At 45.9% G+C, this 21,999-nt stretch overlaps 1 protein-coding gene across 2 annotated transcripts; it reads left to right on the top strand.

The window, feature by feature from the left end:
- Nucleotides 1-2,357: 2,357 nt before the first annotated feature.
- Nucleotides 2,358-18,298, top strand: LOC135828398 (uncharacterized). Of its 2 annotated transcripts, XM_065340846.1 has the most exons (7): nucleotides 2,359-2,616; nucleotides 4,502-4,649; nucleotides 11,014-11,307; nucleotides 12,320-12,518; nucleotides 13,826-13,902; nucleotides 16,097-16,340; nucleotides 17,317-18,298. In XM_065340846.1, the coding sequence occupies exons 2-7, from the start codon at nucleotides 4,637-4,639 to the stop codon at nucleotides 17,330-17,332; spliced, it is 843 nt and encodes a 280-aa protein (XP_065196918.1). In that variant the 5' UTR covers nucleotides 2,359-2,616; nucleotides 4,502-4,636; the 3' UTR covers nucleotides 17,333-18,298. The 2 variants fall into 2 exon arrangements, with proteins under 2 accessions (XP_065196919.1, XP_065196918.1); XM_065340847.1 differs by lacking the exon at nucleotides 11,014-11,307 and having other exon boundaries at nucleotides 2,358-2,616.
- Nucleotides 18,299-21,999: the final 3,701 nt, after the last annotated feature.

The raw sequence follows: 21,999 nt of genomic DNA, 5'->3' as shown, positions 1-21,999 counted from the left end.
GAAAAGTTGGATCGATCCAACTCTTCCCGTCGCTTCCCGATCTGGACGGTAGAACGGTTGCGTTCCCGTTCCTGGTGTTCACATTGGACGCCGTCAGACCGTCCTGTCGCTTGCCGTTGATCCTTACGTCGCGTCCTGCCGCGCCCCGTCGAATGTGAACTAGGCTTAAGAATCGCTATCACGTACGTGGACCCAACCTCTCTAGAAGCATATACGGCGTGTCGATTGATTCCGCTTGACAAAAAACCCTGGAGTTTGACCTATTGGCATCGGTGAGGTTGTAAGACGGATCGCAGGGAAGGCTTTCCTGCAGGTCATTGGCTCAACCATCACGCAAGCCCTTGGCTGCCGGCAACTTTGTGGAGGCCAGGAAAGTGGTATGGAAGCCGCCATCCATGCTATGGGAGTGAAGTTTTTCGAAGAGGACACTGATGCCGTGCTATTCGCCGACGCTTCAGACGCATTCAACCGGCTGAACAGGGCCACCCGCATGCGGAACATTCGTCAACTGTGCCCGGACTTTGCTGCTACTATTTATTTATTTATTTATTTATTTATTTATTTATTTATTTATTTATTTATTTATTTATTTCTGCACCTCGTGGCATGTCAAGACAGCCAATTGAATTGAGGAGAGGGTGAGACCAACCACGGAAGAGAGAAAAAAAGAAAATGAGGAGCACGTACACAAAGTGGGAAGGGATTAGCAACTTACAAAGCAATGGGATGCTCATCATCAACACCATCCATCACAACTCACCAGTATCCTTCCTTCTCAGTCACGAAACAGCACGCTCCGCTCATTTCCCCACTCCCTCATCGCAACGTGGAATGAGCTCCCATCTACCCTGCTGCAGTCTCCCCCTTCTCGCAGAGGTATGCAAACCTTCAAGAAAAATGTCAACGACCACTTGCGGCGCAGCAAGTGGGAGTGGGCCACAGACAGGTTATGGTCTCTCCATCGCAGCCAACACACCAGCCTAATTATACCGACGCAGTCCAGCTCCCTTCTACCCCTCTTTGATCCCCTTTTTATTTTATTTTTTTATTTGTTAATTTTTCTTATGAAAGTGCACATGCCTACATGTAGAATGGAAGAGAACAACAACATCAAGAGAACATAGGGGACTACAAAGGGCGTGTAGGTGCTATTGAGCTGTGCCGGTGAGGTGAAGTGCGCTCCCCCGACCAATGGTCTCGGGATCAAGGCGCACAACCTTCGCTCAGCCTTAATAATAAGCGATTACCAGTTCTCTCCATCTTCCTACGGTGCACTGCTTTTACTATTGTTATGTCCTATCTCAATCTCAAAATCTCCCCAATATCGTTTGCAAAGCCGTCCAGAACTAAAAAATATGAAATTACATGTACATGTACATGTATGTCTTTGGACCTTGGGAAATCCTCAAATACAGGTACATGTATATGTACATGTACATGTACACTGGAAATATACACTGTAAATAATTTAAAATTGTGTAAAGAGAAGAGGTCATTAGTTCACCACCATGAATTCACTTGCAAACATCTACACACGCACATGTGTAGAATGCAGCATGAGCACGTCCCTCGGTTCCTGGTGTCGTCCATAGTCGTCCCTGGTGTTTTCCCCACCACAGCCAAGACTTCGCTGTTGTGGGGAAAACACCACTGCATGCATGCTGGGCACTTCACCAGGCCAGGGCGCAACTCATGACATGTGTAGATCTACCAGGTGTACATGGTGTACAGACAAGTCAAACCACTTCTAATACAATCATGTACTAGTACCGTACTACTGTTGTAGACATGGAAATCCGGTCGCACGTTTAGCAGCCCCAGGGCGCTGGCCATGCAGCCGGGCCGTGGGTAAGCGGTACACACACATATGCGTACGCATTTACATGTATGCACTGCAGCGCACTGGTCCCAGTGGATCAACATGTGCACTGCACGCAGCGTTCTGTACGCGCTGAGGGCGCCGGGGCCCGGGAGTCCGGGACTGGATTTCCATGTCCGCTACACTAGTAGTAGTAGTTCTATCACAGGTACTGAGTAGACCTCTACTACATGTAGGTGCTCAGTCCCCTGTCCGATGGACGCGGGTGACACTCTAGTCAGGGCGCGCTGGGGCCGGCTGGGAACTTGTGGGAAGCCCATTTCGCTGGTCAGTCACATCATGACTAGACATGGTCATGGGGTTCGCGAGTCGCGACCCGTGTCACCGGAGCTACGGTCTCAGTCTATCTACCCTGCACAACAGAAACTCGAACGGCATCCGACCGCACTACACATCGTGCTCCTAGATTCTGTTCTCTTGCCATGGTACTGGTAGATCTACTACTACTACTACTGTACTACTACTGTACTACAATCTCTACATACTACCAGTGCCGGCTCATGTAGATGACAATAATAAACGTCCAGAGCGCTGCATTCTTGAAAGCATCGATCACTCGGCAGTAACAGTTTTTTTGTTGTGATCCAAGGCTTGATTGTTTTCACGTTGTCCCTGAAGTGAAGAGCAGGCATCTCAATGCAAAGCCTCTACAAATAACCTAGCTTGGCCAGTCTGCTGCTGTCCCTTGGATTTAGCTAACGCGCGTGATATGATCCGGAGTTCACCTATGAAGTAACGTAAGTCGTTGCTCGATCTGGACACGCTACGCTGCATTACGTAAGATTACGGAAATCAATCCTCCAGCAGCAGGGCAGGCCTCTCACTCAGAGTCTGATCAATGCATTCGTAGCACAGTCATGTACTTGTACTAGCAAAGGCCTGCACATTTCGACCAACCGGCTCTCAGCTGTACCGAATTGTTGAAGGGGTTGCAAGTAATCAGTCGCCAATTAGAAATAGGCCACACGTCGCCAGTATGCCGTGAAAACACAGCCAGTAAAATAATTGATTAGTCCCATTCAGTGTCTATGTAGAGATAACATCGACAAGTGTTTGAATGCCGTCGAAAAGGCCATTGAATGCTCGTATAACACTCGTGGGTTGTATCTCTACGCAGACACTGGCTTGGAGTAGTTGGAGCGCTAATACCAGCTACCCACCAATGACATTAATTGTAAGTTCATTCTAACTGGCGATGCATAGTTAGATTATTAGTAGGAGTATGAGCAACAGAACCAATCAGGGTATGCAGCTACTCGCAGTCAAGTGGGGACACATTGCCCAGTAGAGTGTAGAGGGGGGTAGGCTAAAAATGTGGCCAGTGTAGTTTGGGGTAGAACTGGTGTTAGAGAAATCAAGTTGGGTAAGGTTGCGCTCGCAAGTCACGTAAAAGAGACTCGCCAGACAAAGTGACTGTGGTGATTTGGTTACCGGCCAAGAAAAACAAAATCACAGTCATGACTTCAGGAGGGTAAAACTTATTCTCGCTGGTTTTGTCTGTTTTTCTGCTCGAGTGAAGTCAGCTTGGAGTTGAGCAGTGAATGACAAGGGGCTTGTAATTTGTAGTTTCTGTCTGCACAATGCCGAAGATAGAGTTTCTTCTGAAGCCTATGTTTCTATGCCAGGCTGCTGTAAAAGCAGGGAAGCATCACTAGCTGCACTGACCGGACCGGCCTTAATTTGAAGCACAAAGGAGAGGCGCAGATCTTTCCTTCATCTGGAGAGATGAAATAGAGATCTGCATTGCTCTCGGCGAGGCAGTAAGAAGTCTGCACAAGAAGAACACGTGTGCATCGTGTAGGTCATCCATGATCTTCTCTACACCAACAAAATACACTCAACGGCGATCCACACAAATGTTCTATTTTGTTCGTGGACCTGTTTAAAAAATATGTGTGACGGCGCCCGAAAATACTGTACACGGTTATAATACTAAAATTATTACTCGATCTACGGACAGAACTGTTTCGTCCTTTGTGGACTCATCAGCGCAGCACAGAAAAAAATAAGCCTGAACCTGATAGCAATGAAAATTATGCCAACTTCAAACTAGGCCCGGACGTACCTTGCCAGAGTGCTCAAACTGACAAGTCAGTGAGTTCTGCATAATGCAAACAGCAAAGGCACTACCCCACATGAGAGTGCTCAACTACTACAAGAGCGGGAGCGAAATACTCAATCTGCGGACAAAACTGTTCCGTCCTTTGTGAATTCATCAGGGCAGCACAGGGGAAATGGGGCTTAACCTGATAGCATTGAACATCGAGTAGAGTACTGGCGGGCACCAGATAAATGGAGTGCCGAAGAACAGCCAGGACAGAATTTCACCATTTTTTAAGAAAGGTTTGGGCTAGATTTTTCAGACACGAACGGAAACCGTAATAAACACTATAGGGTTAAGTAAAAAAATGAATGTTTAATGTCCCCGCACGCCCTGATTTTCACCCTCCCGGCCAAATTATTTTATTTTCTAGTTCGGGCAAATGCACTGTACGTACTGCGATCTACGCCTACACGGCCTCTAATCAGCGTGGCTGTAGATCTTGGAAGGCGAAGTCCGCAGATTGAAAGCGTGCGTGCGTGTGTGTGTGTGTGTGTTTTGTGTGTTCCTGTCTGCTTCAGGTTTCCTCCTGGAACATCTGCAGACTGCTTTTAAAGGCCGGGAAGCTACGCATCAACTCACGCTTATCCTGGGACACTCTCTCTGTCTCTTTGTGAGCATACAGTTAATCCATTTTGGAGTGACAGCTGTTCGCCATGCCCCAAGCCTGTAAGTGTATAGTTGATCATAATTAGTTGAATAGACTCTGATGGCGAACCAAGGATAAATATAATATTATAGCATAGAAAAAAGGACATAATTATAATTTAGAACCGTCCAACTTGGAAGGGTGTTTGGAGTGCGCATCCAAGATATGCTAGAGCTGTTAGGCCCCATTCACACACGGTACAAAACCGCATACAAGCATCATGTTCTTTGAAGTGGGCATGGAAACATGCCCGAAAAGTGAAAAATCACATCAACGTTCAAAGCCATCCCGGAGCGGCTTTGAAAGCGGATTTCGGCTTTTAGTTTTCAGGCAAGTCGAAACAAGTGGTTTGGTGTGTCGAGTTTTTGTTAGTTTTTGGAGAGTCCGGTAGTACCATGCCTCGAGTTGTCTTTTCTGCCGAGGCGGAGCTACGGCTGATAGAACTATGGGGAAAATACAAGCGAGAAAAGTGAAACTATGATGAAAAGAGCTGTTGCCGAGAAGAGGATTGCAGATGAGCTGAATCTGTGCGCAAAGCAGCTACCCGGAGTGATCAGGAAATGATATACACGGCCTACCCACGGCCGCTATCGTTCACAACTCCAGCACACTCAGAGGAATACACCAGTTGTGGAGGCGTTCCACCGAGATCATACTAGCGGACCAAGAAATAGTATTTTTGAAATGTTTAGCCGTACCGGTGCGCTCAGCTCATGCAGAAATCAAAATATTTTAATTCCGCTATCGTTCACAACTCCAGCACACTCAGAGGAATACACCGGTTGTGGAGGCGTTCCACCAAGATCATACTAGCGGACCAAGAAATAGTATTTTTGAAATGTTTAGCCGTACCGGTACCGGTACGGTGCGCTCAGCTCATGCAGAAATCAAAATTCCGGCTCTTCGCTATGGCCTATAGTATGGGAGTATGGGTCACGCGGGTCACTTTTTACGTGTTAGGCATGCACTGCATTTGACTGTGTGAATGCACAGGCGTTGCAAGTGGCTTCTACCGTCATGTAAACGCGAATTTTTGTACCGTGTGTGAATGCAGCCTTAGCCAGTTAGTTGTAGAACGTGACGACCGTCAATCAGTGCAGTGCAATGTTATCACATGACTAGCTGATTGTTTAGTCACTAGTTGTGTTAGTCGAGATTTAGTTTAACTTGTAGTTTCTTTGAAAGGAATTCGGGTGGACACACCCATTCCCATAGCGCTGCTCTCATTTTTGCCAAAAAATCACCAAGGGTGATTTTAGATTTCTGGCCATATATTGGTGAGACTGGCCGCTTCCTGGAAACTCGCCTGGAAAAAAAATAATGGTGAGGCAAGATGACAGGAACTCGACAAGCCATGGGGCCAACATTTTCGTGTCACTCACCCTGGATCCAAGCTCAACTATGGGCAAAGTGCATTCTCTGCAGTTGAAGTAATCGGGAGAGAGCCTGATCGAGCCCGTCGCAAAATGCGCGAGGCGATTGAGATTCGTGATGCTAAGCCCCATGTCAACATAAGCACCGGTTGGGATTATTGTGCATTTTCGCAGTTTCCCCTGCTGCTACTCTTTTTTTATCAATATCACTGAATATAATATGAGGCGGGTCACTCAAATCCATTCTGTTCTTGATGCCTCGTAGTGTCCCCGGTGGTAACAGTTTGGCATGGAAGTGTGGGATCTCCCAGTTGTCTGCTTTTCTCACACATTCTGTGATTAACCTCATAGTGCATTGGCGCATGGGCCTCGGTGCTTCCCTCCTGTAATGTGCTAGAATTAACACCATAACTATTACTTTGCCTGTCGCTGCAAATTCTTTATTATTGTTTTGATGTTGAAGTTCGGATTGAGGTCCTTTCCCTTCTTCCTTTTCCTACCCCTATTTCTTGTCCCTTTGGTTTTTAGCTTTTTATTTTTTCACTTTTTTTGCTGTCCCACCCATGGAAATATTTCCCGGTGGGTTTGGCTTATCGCCTTCGAAAGAAGTGAATAAAGGAGACATAATAGTAGAAACGAGTTAAGAGTAACTCTCCACCACTGTAACTACATGTAGATACTATATACAGTCAGAAAGTGCAACAACTAGGCACAAAACTGACAGAGTACTGAGACATTCGACGTCCTGACACCTAGCTTCAACACATCTCCGTAGCGCTAACCTTGAACCTTCCAAGTTGGAACGCTGTCGGCTAGCGCTATGGAGATGTGTCAAAGCTAGGTGTCAGGACGTCGAATGTCTCAGTACTCTGTCAGTTTTGTGCCTAGTTGTTGCACTTTCTGACTGTATATACTATCTACATGCAGGGCATAGATTAACGGCCGGACATCGGACATCGGACATTTCCCGCCATTTTCGGCCACTGACCGGACGTTTTCAATTTCACCGGACATAGTGTCCGGTCAACAAAGGAAAAAAAGAGCAGCGACCTTTCGACCTTGTATGCAGAGTTGGGCTTTCTTCGGAGCTTCGTGCCAACTGCGACTTGCATATCGTACAACTAACACGTCTACACCGTAGCCTCAGGCGTAGACTTCACCGTATTTACTTGATCCGCCTGTAGCAACGCGGTTGCTACAGTCAATTCACACTTTCGACCTTTGGTACATGGTGTCGACTTCGCACTTGAATCGATGGGTTGAACTGCAGTGCTGTTGTTCGCTCTTGAGAGGAAGATGTCATCTTTTATTTTTCACTCTTTCACTGACCAAGAATGCAGATAGTCTTTTAGAATGTCTTCTGGAAAGCGAAAGGGAGATTCAGAGGACTTGCCGCCGGGCAAAAAGTCCGTGGTGTGAAGGCCGCTACTTGCGATAAGTGGATCTCGGACAACGATGCCTTCCCCCTGGCTGATTTATGACCGGCAGAAGAACGATCGGCTGTTAGCAGAATGTTTGAAGTGTTCCGTGTGCATCAAGTTTGTAGACAGAGTCCGCAGTTGTAAAAACGTCAGCGAGGCTTTCATAACCGGATCCAAGAACCTGAGAACATCAGCATTCAAGGATCATGCTGGAACGGAGATGCATAAACGAGCAATGAATCGTTTCCACAGGCAAGAGTGTCCCGCTCGAAACGCCCTCGAATTCGCTCCAATTGCGAAGGCACTGTGCAAGATGGACGATGGTGCTGCCGCTATTGCACGACTCAAATTCGAACTGACTTACCTTCTCTGCAAGGAGCATATCGCGTTCGCAAAATTCGAGTTGTAATGTGTGAGATACGTCCACATAATGAGTCATTGTGAATGTACTTCAGTACTACTAAAAAAATAGAAGAAGAAACACCCAGAAAATGTGTTGTGGAAAATGTCCGGGCATGTCCGGACAGATTTCGAAACGGAAGGACATATGTCCGAGCTAAATGAAATCCTTAAGCTATGCCCTGATGTAACATGTAGTTACAGTGGTGGAGAGTTACTCTTAACTCGTTTCCACATGTCCTTTTCCATTCTACTTTTATTATTGGCTCAATACCCGAGTTTCAAATAATAATAGTGGTGAAACGAATATTCGAATATTCGAACATTCGTTCGCTTGATCACATTCGAATATTCTTTAAGTCGCATTCGAGTATTCGTGACGTCACTTCGAATGCAGTGCATGTACATACATGCACGCCAAGCACAGTACAGTGCAGTGCGTACAGCCTGCCTGTGACTTTGTACTGCATGTTTGCACATGTATGTGCATACTGGACTGCCAATGTAGCAAACAACATGTATAAACTTCGAAGTAGCCTTATGTGGCAGAGCATTTTATGTGGCACTACTGTTTGTCATACCTAATAACAACGACAACATCCATCAAATGACTGAGAGGAGGTCATGTGATGTCATCTGTGTTACCAAAAGAATATTCGTTCGTTCGTTCGTTAAGCCAAAGAATATTCGACTACTAGGTTTTGACATTCGTTTCACCACTAAATATTATAATAATAATACCACAGCACGCGTACAAAGGCCAAAGAACAATGCATGATAATACACTGAAATTAAGCCAGGCCCGCTTCTGGTTCCAGTCAACAAAAACTCATCCATAAACAATGTCTGATCTCCATTGCGACTTGTCTGCAGCAAATGCTCGTGCTCCTTCTAGGTCGCTGGCATTCTTCAAAGGGATGTCGTGCCCTGCCAGGTCCTTCATGACGGTGGTAGGGAGAGTAGTCACGTGACGGCCCCTTCATCCACGTGACCCTGCTTGAAAATAGCAGGACATCGCAAGGCAAGGGGGTGACTGCTCACTCATCCTCAGCACATGGCCAGTGAGGCTACGACTTCGTTTGGCAACAAGCTCCGACAGTACAGGGATCGATTTACTTTGATTTTTTTGCATAGCAGTCACTGCTACACAGTTTTACAATTGACTAGCAACTCCCAGTATTGATTAGCAGTTTTCCTTCATCAAAAGTTTACATGTATAGCTGTACAATAGCAGGATTTCGTAAAGAAGAGGACAATAGCTGCAGTTGCTATTTGCTTTTCCAAGCGAATGTTCAACCTGAATATTTACGTTAGAGTTTTCGCTTGGGCACGTTACATGTTCAGCGTCCATCCGTCTTCGAGTTCTTCACAACACAATGTCTTTCAACAGGGCAGTTCCACTGATTCCTTCGACAAAGAAACCTCAGGAAAGCGCTCAAACGATCGGGACATTTCGTGCAAAGCGCATCGAATTTCGCTTTTCTCCTTTTCTTCATCGAAACGAATCGACATTCCTGGCGCGTCCAGTTCTTTGTCCCTCTTCTGGGCAGTGAATCACTGATCAGATTCACTGACATGTTGGCTACATGAGACTAAGAACCATCTGCTTCAACTGTGCCTTGTCGAACAGAAACAAACTGAGCTTGACAGTGAAAGAAGAACATCAGGAAAAGTCACCGCCGTGTACAAAACTTCAGAAGACTGCAGTCATGTACGACCAGTGCTAGTGCAGTGTCCAAAATCGAAAGAGCGCGATCCGCGAGTCCGCGACCCGCGCGGACTGAGCAGGACAGGCCAGTTGGTTGGAGTAGTAAAATACTACTCCCTAGTCAGCAGTGTGTACATCAGTCGCATGTAGACTGCACACAACTGGTCTTTGTAGTGCATCGCAGTTTTGGGCGATAAAAAACGAAAAGCGAATCGCAGCCAGTGAATTTTGATTCGCAAACTGCGATGCGAACCCGGATAAATCGATCCCTACAGTAGCTGCGAGTCACATCTGGAATACAGATCATCATTTGTAATTCTGTCTGTGTATCGCACTCCCAATGGCACAAAAAATTCCGCCGTGGGCTGGGGAATAGTCGAGTTGCACACTCTTGGTTATAATTATACTCTTGCCGTTAGTGTTGGACAAAACAGATAATTTATAAACTTATGGTCCTCTTTTTTTAAGATGAACAGGTTTCATATTTTTGCCGCATAAACAAATCATACAGGGGTCATGCATCTGTCAATGATCGTTATCCAGAGTTGCTTGTTGGTGGCAAGGTTGAGGCATTCCTGAATCAGCACATTCAGAGGCTGGAGGTCTTCTTTGATGTTGTCGACCTATCTATTGTGGGGTCGTCTAAGGGGGGGGGGGGGGGGGGCTTGATGTCCGAAGTATAAAATGTATGGGTAGTAATTTAAATAAAATGGGGTTTGTATTTTTTGTAATTTTCGACATCACTAATAAAGAATTCTCGTCCACCGCATGCGCCAAGAGTGAATTGCAACTAAATAGAGCGGTTGTCAGTTGACAACCCTCATTCTCATTCTTAACTCATTCTCAACTCATTCTCAACTCATTCTCATTCTCAACTCATTCTCAACTCATTCTCAACTCATTCTCAACTCATTCTGCACCTCCCGTAGTGGCTAGTAGTGGTACTACAGTCGTGTCCATGCAGCCCTTAATGTAACAGTACATGTCTATGCAGCCCATGATGTAACAGTACATGTCTATGCAGCCCATGATGTAATAGTACATGTCCATGCAGCCCATGATGTAATAGTACATGTCTATGCAGCCCATGATGTAATAGTACATGTCTATGCAGCCCATGATGTAATAGTACATGTCTATGCAGCCCATGATGTAATAGTACATGTCCATGCAGCCCATGATGTAATAGTACATGCCTATGCAGCCCATGATGTAATAGTACATGTCCATGCAGCCCATGATGTAATAGTACATGTCTATGCAGCCCATGATGTAAAAGTACATGTCTATGCAGCCCATGATGTAATAGTACATGTCTATGCAGCCCATGATGTAATAGTACATGTCTATGCAGCCCATGATGTAATAGTACATGTCTATGCAGCCCATAATGTACCCTAAAGATAACAGAGTATTGGCCGGGTTTGTTTGTTTGGCGACAACTGCAGAAGATATTGTCAGTCTCCTCCCTGTGTTTTTCCAGATAACCCATTTAAACACACCACGTTTGTGTCTGATTATCAACCCTGGATTTACGACTTGGACGAATCTGGACTGCGAATGGCCCTTCAGGAGCGGAAAGCTTTTACCGCTGCCAATGTCAAAGCACTGCAACGCCTTCAAGGAAAGGAAGAGCATAACCAAGAAATACTCAACATTCTAACGTCAGGTGGTGTTGAGGCTTACCCAGTCCTGTGTGATGCAATTGAAAGCATGAGTCCCTTTTACAAATCAAAATGCGACGGCATGAGGAAGCTTCTAGCTGAGCCAGCACCCGGTATGTCTCTTGGGATCTTGTAATCTTTGAATTTCAGAGTCCATTCACTTGGAACAGCGAGCACTTAACCGCTGTTGTCATCTGCTGAGGTTTGGCGGTGAAAGGGATCATACAATTTAAACGGCGTATGTGCTTTTAGCTGCCCTAGCACTGTGTGTGGGCAGATGGCTTCTCTAGTACAACGCATGTACATAGTGGCCTCCCTACCGCCACCACTATAGATAATATAATAGAACAGAGAGGTTCCAGGCTGGCCAATGCAGTGCTAAATGGCAAAAGGCAGAGCTGGTTCAAAGATGAATAAGAAGATTAAAATGAACTCGGATGGAGAGCCAAGGATTATTTATAAAAAGTAAAAAGAACCAAGGAAATACAAATTACACTATAATGTCCACTAACACCACCAGGTACTAAAAAATCAGCTCATGCCAGTTGTAGAAAGTCGGTACCGTTGGTCAGAGTCGTGCGATGTTATCGCAGTTCTCTGTTTTTTATTCATTGCTTAGCGCGTGGAACTCGGAGTTAGAACAATTTGTCATCCTTTATCCTTGTCAGTACAGATAACATGTCACCTCCTACCCTCCGCAACAGTATTCTTAGAGGTAGTGGCTTGGAAGAAAGGTTCTAATTCTGAACATGCACAGGCTTGCATGCACAACTGGCTAGTGAGACAGTGACATGCCGCAAGGCTTCAGAGAACTACAATATTTCCTAGTCGATTTGCATTTGAGATTGAACTTGTAGAGCTGGTGTATGTGCAGGTATCGAAATTCCTCGGTATAAGTCGCACCTTTTGACACTTACCATTTCGTGCAAAGAAGTGCTCGCCTTACAATCGAGTGGGACACCCTACATTACATGAGGATATATTAAAACAGTATGGCTAAAACCGAGAAGCTGCTGCGGTGTGACTTGTAATGGAGTGCGACTTAAATTAGAGGAATTGAAATATTACCGCATGTGTTCATTTATAATCTTGTAAAACTGCATGCCCCATCTCCTGCTATCCCAGGCGCAACAACGCTACCTCCATCCACTGGAGTTGCAGCCTCGCCGCCTACCTCTGTTCACGCTCCTGCAAAAGTAAAGGCTACGCCAGCAGAAGCGCCAGCATCAGCAGCAGGAGCAACAGTAGCTGCAGCGGCAGTGCCGGGGACATTGGTCCCCACAGCTAATCTTCAGGTGGACAGTCCACTGGGCGAGATGATAGGGTAAGGCCACTTCAAACTCTACATATCACACTTGTGCTGAATAAGTTACTGGAATTGTATATCTGAACGAGTTGAAAACGGAACGGTTTGAAGAAAGAATCGTCCCCAGCAGCACTCAAACCAGAAACCCTAGGCTACGGGCAGTGATGCTTTATGAGTACATGTAAGCCATGGTTTAGTTAGCTTCCCAACAGCGACCGCTGAGAAAACAAAATTTCTTTATAATTATAATAAGTATATCAATCAAAGTGACTACGACTTGATTGTCCTTGTTGTTCTGTGCAACAATTATATACTGGTGTTCACCAGTTAGCAGCATCTTAGCAAACGAAGATTCTCCCCGGACCCCAACCGCTCCATTGAGATCATGAAGACAGACTCTTTCAAATTCGGTTTTAAAATGGCAATAAATAAGATAAATTGTGCACTCATAACAACAGCCAAATGAAGAAAGTCAAGTTCCGTAACGTTTTCTTGTGACTGTCATCAGTGGAACGCCGTCACATAAAAATGTAATAACTAAAACACACACTTATATACATGTAGCTAATATGGTTTCAGGTAGAAATACAGCAGCTAACAAGTACAAAAAGCGAAGTTTGCACCTTTGCAATGTGTGAATATAGTGTATGTGAGAAAGGTAGTGGCAGATGAATGTGATACTGTGTGAATGAATGTAATGGTGCGTGTGTATTACTTGAAGAGTGTGAGTGATACAACGTTTTCTTTCTTTTCTTTTATCTCACTGTACGAAAATACAATCCGTGCGAAAGGTCGAAATTCGGCTTTTTCGGATTAAAAGGTCCGTCCGCAAATTTTCTGCTGTACAGTATGTTGGATGCACGACGCATGCTGTAAACCTGTAACCTGTTATTTTCATCCGGATGGCGAGGGATCGGGATGAAAGAGGGGGGACCGGAAAAGCAAGGTCTGACTGAACATGAAAATAAGAATGGTGTACAGTACTGTAGGATGCCAAAGAACTGGCCGGTCAGGGTTCTAACCTAGCACGGTATTATTGTTTAGTGAACGCAGCAGTCACGTTTATTATTTTGATTGTACAGTCTTACATGTACGTTATACGTCTGAGTGTACATTAAACTGTTCATTGCGGTTTCCGTTCTTATGTGAAGTCTAATGTTTTCCAGAATCAATTTTCAGGTCACTGTCATCAGTGGAATATCATGCTGACTTCGTTGATGCATGGTGATTATCCCAGAGTTAGTTCTCTTTTCTTGCTGTCTTCTGACCCGCCATGATTAACATGAAAGTACATGTCGCTTTCATATGTTCTGTCCGTCTTTCAGACAGAAACTCCTCGATGTGAAGGACTGGAAGGGATTCAGCGACAGCTTGGAAAAGTGTGTTAGTCGCGAGAACCGTGGTAAGCATGTTCCTGCCTATCTGTGTAGAATTGAAGATGAAACACCTACCGTATTGTCCGGAATATAAGCCACACCCTGATATTTTGTCACCAAGCAGAATCATGAAGAAAGTGTCTGCTCCGAAAGTCGAAGCTCGCGCTTCCTGCCGACTGACTTGACGTTTGGGCCCGTCAAACCTTCCACTCGGCAAACCTGCAAAAAGCACCACTCCCTGTTTAATGCACAGTGTTGAGGGAAATTAACCCCGGTTCATTGACCTTGAATAAGCTAATGAACTTTCTGCTCCGAGAGCACTGCATTATGTAGTGCTCTCCGAGCCAATACATCACTAGGGATACCACTTGACAGTGATGCTCCGCTTCCAGCGCGACAAACACCTGGTGATCACCAGGCAGCAGCAGCAGCGTGAGTCAGTGTTGCACATGAAGTAGGGAAAACAGTTAGTTAGTCAGTAAAGTGTCAAGTCAGTCGGCAGGAAGTGCGAACTCCAACATTTGGAGCCGACACTTCCTTCACCAATCACCACCGATGTGGCAATATCTTCCTTACAAAACACCTTATTCGTTGACAGAATCGTTGTTATTTTAACTCTTCTTCCTTGCACTGTTCCTATCACCTCTTTCTTTCCTACCGAATAAAGACTTCCCTGATTATAAACGTTAAATTGACCGTCTCAGTTTTAACGCATCGCCTTTTTGGGTAAAATACTGGTGCTCAATGTGTGCCTGTTGCGACGAGCTTTCCAGGAAGAACAATAATTATTGAAAAAAAACGTCAAAAGAAGACCAAAGTTATAAACCGGAGAATTATGGAATTTGAGGTTAGTCGAGATCAAGTTCCGTCTGCGTACATTTTTCCGTACATAAAAAACGGGTTACAGTACCGGTTAATGGTATACTCCGGGGAATGCACTATATGCATACATGTACATTGTACATCATACATACAGCAGTGGTTCACATCTACCGTATCACCATGGTCCTACCTGGAGACGGCCATGTTGGCTCCAACAGCAGTGAGCTTCTGTATGAATGAGTCACACGATGCTAGCCATGCTGTCCCAACTGTCTACCTGTCTTGTGCACGTCATGCATAACAGCAGTCACGTGACCCAGAAGTGAAAACACTGCAAATATTATGTACTGAGTTTTCCGGAGTATAAGCCGCACTTTGAACAGCATAAAGTCATCCAAAACAGTCAGTGGGGCGTGTATTGCGATGGTCCATTTCACGATGATAAACAGGATATATGGCTGTATTTAGTGACAAATAATCTGGGTGGGGTTTATACTCCAGTGTGGCTTATACTCCAGTGTGGCTTATACTCCAGTGTGGCTTATACTCCAGGAAATACGGTACACCATAGTTATAGAAGTATGGCATACATAACGCTCACGTGGACGTTTAAAATATTCCCTTTTCACTCCCTGAGACTTTATGGATCGTGAACATGTGTCTGTTTTATTTTATGCGTTACTATGGTGATGATAATATACATACAGGGTCATGTGACCAAAGAAAAGTATCATGTAGTTTAGTGCGGTTTGGGATGGAGGGCATGTCTGCCAGCCATCCCGATTTGGCCAGCACTGTCCCGATATCGCAGGGTGGTGCTAGGCACCCAAAAGTGCATTCGTCGCATGCCTGGACTAGACAATCATCATACCTGTTCATGCCTACGTACAGGTTTGGCGAATTGTCCCAATCTCCGGTTTGCAAAAGTTGACAGGTATGACAAGTGATGTGCTCAGATTTGCTGTGCTCTGTAGAAAGGATATATACTGTAAAGTCGCGGAACATCCGGGCTTATAAGCATATAAGCCGCTTTCTGCATCAGGCTTTAATGCAAACCATGCTTATATGCACCACTGATATTTTTGCCAGGCTTGTATGCACATGCCTCTACGCGTGACACGCGTAGATCTACCACTGACTACCGGTATGGCGGCAGTTTTACTATGCACCGTACATAGCGCATGCACTCTTGACCTACCCGATCCACGCTTGCATAGAAGCCAAGCTTCTACTATGTACGACAGGGTTATATGCATTTGACTCGTTTGATTTTCAGGCTTCTATCCGCGATGTACTTGTATGCATACCTGGTTTGGGGGAACGTGAATAGGCTACCGACATGTCTCTGAGAAATGCTGCATTTCTTTCTGTTTCCTCCTTGTTCTCGTGTGTGTCCAGACGACTTTGCCCAAGCCGTTGCGGTACTGATTGATCCGGAGAACGCCAACGATTTCAGAGATACCATCCAGGACTTTATTAGGAAGAATAAACTTGGAGATTTAGACCTAAAAGACAATCTGTTTGGTGTTATGAGATGGGCGGTGGGCCAATCTAGAAAGTACGAAGTCACGCTGGCCGACTTGGAGAAGATAGCGCGAGACCTCAATCCTGATAGGAAGAACAGGATACGAAACACATTCCAGTGAGTTTTACAGGAATGATTGATCTTCTTGTCATCCAGTATTTCAGTAGGATGGGCTGGGTCGGTGGCGAGGAGAAGGAATGTTTATGTGTGTGTGTGTGTGTGTGTGTGTGGCAGAAGGGGGATGGGGGGGGGGGGGGGGATGATAGTCTAATCTAATTATATGAGAAAGTGATGGACGTCCTGCACTGGGATCCTGACTGCTCTCTAGCTTGGTGTCTGAGCATTCTTTCCCAGTAGCAAAGTCCAGGGTTTGCAATCTCGGACACTGAGCCAGAGTCCAGGGTTTGCAAGCTCGGACACTGAGCCAGAGTCCATGGTTTGCAAGCTCGGACACTGGCCCAGAGTCCACGGTTTGCAAGCTCGGACACTGGCCCAGAGTCCATGGTTTGCAAGCTCGGACACTGGCGGAGAGTCCATGGTTTGCAAGCTCGGACACTGGCCCAGAGTCCATGGTTTGCAAGCTCGGGCACTTTTTGAGTCATGTTGCTTGTGCTAACATCCTGCCAAAACATTCTCTTAGCAAACTGGTGCATCTTCTTGGAGTGTGAAATCTGGTCAAACTTGTGTACAAAGTTTGTGATATTTCCCCTCTCTCTGTGAAACTCTCTCTCCCTCTATCTTATTCTCTCCCCCCCCCCCCCTCTCTCTCCCTACCTCTCTGTTGTTGCAAAATACAATGTATGTCTTTCTCTTACCCTCTATCTCTCTGTATCACACACACACACACACGCACACGCACCCACACACACACACACACACACACACACACACACACACACACTGCCTCTCTTTCTCTCTCTCTCTCTCTCTCTTTCTCTCTCTCTCTCTCTCACACACACACACACTCTCTCTCTGTCTCTCTCTCTTTCTCACTCTCTCTCTCTCACACACACACACACACACACACACACACACACTCTCTCTCTCTCTCTCTCTCTCGCTTTTTCTCTCTTGTTGTGTGTCCTTGGTACAGTGTTGAAAAATGGTGAGGCGTCATCTTGAAGCTGTCTTGCTCTCCTGCCAAGCCGTGGCCTCCAGTCGTTCCTGGCTTAGCTGTCGACTGTCTACGTTACACCACTGCAGCAAGTGTTTTGTGAGACGAGTATGTATGTCGGGACACTGCGTGCCTATGGGCGTGTGCTTGCCTGAAGAAGATCTTCATCAGCATTTTCTCCCTCTTCACTTCTTTCTAGCCTTTTCTGTCTCTCTGGTTTTATCCCTACCCAACGTACACACACACACACACACACATATACACGCACACACACACACACACACACACACACACACACACACACACACACACACACACACACGCAAACACCCATCACCTTGGACCATGGACCTTGGACGCCCATCGCTAGTGCGATGATAGCGTGTGAACTGACCAATATTGGGAATGACGCTTCAAGTCACCCGTCCGGCGAAATGTTCGTCCACTTGCACTGAAAGCGCTTCACTGGCTCTTCCAGGGGCCATGACCCCCCCCCCCCCCACACACACACACGGACTTACACAGGTTCTCTCTCTCTCCCTCTCTCTATCTAACTATCTCTCTCTCTTTCTTTCTTTCTTTCTCTCGTTTTGTGTCAATTTCTAAGGTCTCTCAGTTCCAAAGTTGTTATTTTCTTAATTGCATCACCCCCTGTCAGTAGATCTCCTATTCTCGTCCTTCACCTTACTGTAGTCATGGTAACTAACTGCATATGTTCTTCTCCTTTCTTATCTTAGAATGACGTAATGTGAACTGTACACATCTATTACTGGTATCACCAGTTTAAGGTATTGTCCTGTTGGATTTGGAGCACGAAATACACAAGTCCTACTCATCCGTTCCTCTTCTTTTTTAGATGATTTCCAATTTCTATTCCTTTTCTGAGATTCTATTTTAGCTGCACACTCATAGTGCGAGATTCTTGTAGGTGCTATTGTTCTAGAAAACAATTTCAGCTGCAGTGTCGTGTTCTCCACTGGAGGCATTCCCCAGCAACTAATGCGGTTCAACTGGCCGCTGACCACCGCACGTTAGCTGCAAGTGGCATTGGTCCGCTGTATCCATAAATCCCCCTCCCCTCCTCTCTGTCTCCCCCTCCTCTCTGTCTATCTCCCCCTCAACTCTGTCTATTCTCCCTTTGTCTCTGTCTATCTGTCATTTTCTGTCTGCCAATCTCCCCCTCCTCTCTATCCAACTCTCCCCCTCTCTCAGCATGTCCATCTCTCCCCCTCTCTGTGTCCATCTCTTTCCCTCTCTCTGTCCATCTGTCCTAACTGTTAAGGCCACAACCGCATTCAGGTTACTGCTGATCTACCTGATGTTCGGGGCCAGCATAACTGCCCTCAAGCGTGTTCACTCGTGCTTCACTGCATGTGCTGATGAAGAAAACGGATTAGGAGAATTGATCTGCAACCCCTGTCTGAACTTGGCAATGCCTTCATCAACTTGGAACATCTCCATTAGGCGACGTGTTGAGCAATCCTTCCTTCGTTAACGAAACCCGGCCTAGCACACCCAGGATGGTCTGTCAGAGAAGGAGGTACGGGGATGGTGGTTTGACCCTTGAGGGGAAGGTGGTTATACCCTTCAGGGGAAGGGGGTTTGACCCTTGAGGGGAAGGTGGTTTGACCCTTCAAGGGAAGGGGGTTTGATCCTTGAGGGGAAGGTGGTTTGACCCTTCAAGGAAGGGGGTTTGACCCTTGAGGGGAAGGTGGTTTGACTCTTGAGGGGAAAAGGGTTTGACCCTTGAGGGGAACGGGGTTAGACTGACCCTTGAGGGGTAGGGGGTTAGACCCTTGAGGGGTAGGGGGTTAGACCCTTGAGGGGAAGGGGAATGGAACTGTAGACTGGACAGGGAGGGATAGATGGCGCCCGAGCCTGGGTTGGGAGAGGCAGGGGGACTAGAGCCTGGGGATGGAGGCGTCAGTGGCACATGCCAGAGCTAAGATTGGAGTCATGAGTGGCTGGGGGGAGGGGAATGGGGTGGGGGGAGGGTATGAGGGTTGGGGGAAGGGGTATGAGGGGGTGGGGAAGGGGTATGAGAGGGTGGGGGAGGGTGGGGGAGGGGTAGTAGGGGGTCGGGGGAGGGGTATGAGGGGGTGGAGGAAGCGGTATGAGGGGGTGGGGGAGGGTATGAGGGGTGGGGGAAGGGGTATAGGTCTAATGAAGTAATTCACTTTGTTAACTTCATTTAAAACTATCAACGCTTTAATGAAGTTAAACAATTCACTGCACGTTCAATGCATACATGTATGTACTTGTACACGCACAGGCACAGGTTTTTCTAGTATGTGCGATACATATATGTGGGGGGGAGGGGGGGGGGGGCATTCGTTGCGTTCCTGGAAAAAAAAGGTGAGCAGCACGCAAGCGAATGTAAAGAAAAAGAAAAAACATATTTTTTTAAATCGTGAAACATGCGTGGAAGAAGTGTCAGGTGGGTTCAGGTGCTGAAGGGTTCTTCCTACATATCGCCTATCAAAATGCCGACATTCGCCATGATACCGTATTATCTCTAATATAAGCACAGTCTCCAATAATAGCACGTCTCCAATAATAGAACACCTTGGGGCGGCATTCAAAAAATAAAGTGCTCAGTCTCCATTATAGGCACACTGTGTAAATTCATTATCTGTACCGGCGAAAAAACCCTGAAATGTGTGTGTCTGACATGAATTTGGCATGGCAACATGCCTCTGAAATGAGGTTGAAATAATAATGGAACAGTCTCCAATAAAGGAACGTCTCCATTAATAGCACGGGACGGAGGTACATTGAAAAAATAAGGGACCGTGCTTATATTAGAGATAATACGGTAGATTACAATCATGGCTAATTAGTTGGGTAGGAAGAACATCCTTCTTCACCGTGAACGCACCTCCCCTAGTAAAGACCGTTGTGAATGCTGTAGCAAAATAAGTTTGTCTGAACACAGGCCTCACGGCACGGGCCATAACGAGCGAAATTTCACTTTTCCAGGGAAGTCGTACAACCACATGACATGGGTCAGGTCCGAATTCCGGCGTGGCAGCCTGAACATCAGGTTCGCTAAACAGTTTACTCAGAAGCTGAACAGGATATTCATTCTGACTGATTACCTTTTTCTAGAACACAAAGCTCTTCCTGAAGCTTATCAGGCGAGAAAACTCGACTAGCGCGCATGATCAAATTTCCTTTAAGAGTAATAAATATAGTAATAATAATAAAGCTATGAATAGGATGCAGTAATACATGTCAAACAAGTAACGTAGTTGCGTGATGTTTGCGGCCTTCATCCTATTCATAGCTATATTAAAATTATTATCTCCACGTAGGCTATTGATAATAATAAAGTCGAACAATAAGAATCGTATACACCACTATCCTCCACATGTACATAGTATAGTATTTATTGAATTTTATTCATATTTCTCTAGGGCAGTCCCCACAGACCTATGGTCTCCTTACGGGGTACCCTAGCCAATCTAGGATTGCGATACGAAATTGACTTGGTGAAGCAGCAAGGCGGACGGACCGTAATATACGTTAGTTCGTTTCCCCGCATAGCTTCTGTTGTGAGACGACTTTTCCCTGATGATTGTCTCAAGAAAATCGATCAGGAACATCAATTTTAACTCCTTTTGTTCTTTGCGTAATGTTTGCTTCACTGATACTACACGTACAATTTTATCGAAATCGTGTGAGTGTAGTGACAGATTTTTTCTGAATACATACAAGTACATGTACATGTCATCTACACGTACTAGTACTTGCTTTCTTTCTGTGCCTGTCCCCGCAGTTGTTTATTCTGTGATGAGTGTGTATGTATATGATATTGCCCGGTTCCGAGGGGATTCTTTTTCAAATCCCCAAGGCGCGCAGCGCCGCGGGGATTATGAAAAATTATCCTCGCGGACACTGTGCAATATCCTGTATAGACCACACTTTTCGGGTGATCAGCAGCATGCTAGCACTAACCAGTGCAGTGTTTTTTGTTTTGTTTTGTTTTTCTTTCTTTTTTTACTAGAGCCACGTAAACCCGTCATGTGTGAGCCATGAATAAGGGGAGTGGTGGCGTGGTCTGGGATGCTCTGCCGACCTTGGGTCTCAGCTTCATCACAACCAGGCGCGCCAATAGCAGAGAGGGAAAGAGAGGGGGAGAGAGAGAGAGAGAGAGATAGAGAGAGAGAGAGAGAGATAGAAAGAGAGATATAGAGAGATAGAGAGAGAGCGGGGAGGGTTTGGGAGCAAGAGAACTAAATAAGAGAACTAAATAAAGTATAAAAAAATAAAAAAATGAGAGAGAGAGAGAGAGAGAGAGAGAGAGAGAGAGAGAGAGAGAGAGAGAGAGAGAGAGAGAGAGAGAGAGAGAGAGAGAGAGAGAGAGAGAGAGAGAGAGAGAGAGAGAGAGAGAGAGAGAGAGAGAGAGAGAGAGAGAGAGAGAGAGCAAGAGAGAGAGAGAGCGGGGAGGGTTGGGGGCAAGAGAGGGGGAGAGAACTAAATAAAGTGTAATTATATAATGCGTAAGAGGTGCACATTCAGATCCAGAGAAAAGAGTAAGCAGGGCACGAGGCGTATGGCAATATGCAGCAGTGTGTGGGAAGATGGGCATACATCTTACAAAGTGTCAGTGGCCCAGTGCCATTGCTGGGCACGGAGGTGCCGGAAGACAGACACTTTGAA

Source organism: Sycon ciliatum, chromosome 12 (assembly GCF_964019385.1).
Source record: "Sycon ciliatum chromosome 12, ocSycCili1.1, whole genome shotgun sequence".
Lineage (NCBI taxonomy): Eukaryota > Metazoa > Porifera > Calcarea > Leucosolenida > Sycettidae > Sycon > Sycon ciliatum.
The sequence above is the reverse complement of the archived record's forward strand: the minus strand, read 5'-3'. Positions and strand labels throughout refer to the sequence as shown.

Coding starts and splice junctions, on each gene's coding strand:
- LOC135828398 (XM_065340846.1), top strand. Junction 12,519..13,825: donor CCACTGGGCGAGATGATAGG/GTAAGGCCACTT, acceptor TCCGTCTTTCAG/ACAGAAACTCCTCGATGTGA. Junction 13,903..16,096: donor TGTTAGTCGCGAGAACCGTG/GTAAGCATGTTC, acceptor GTGTGTGTCCAG/ACGACTTTGCCCAAGCCGTT.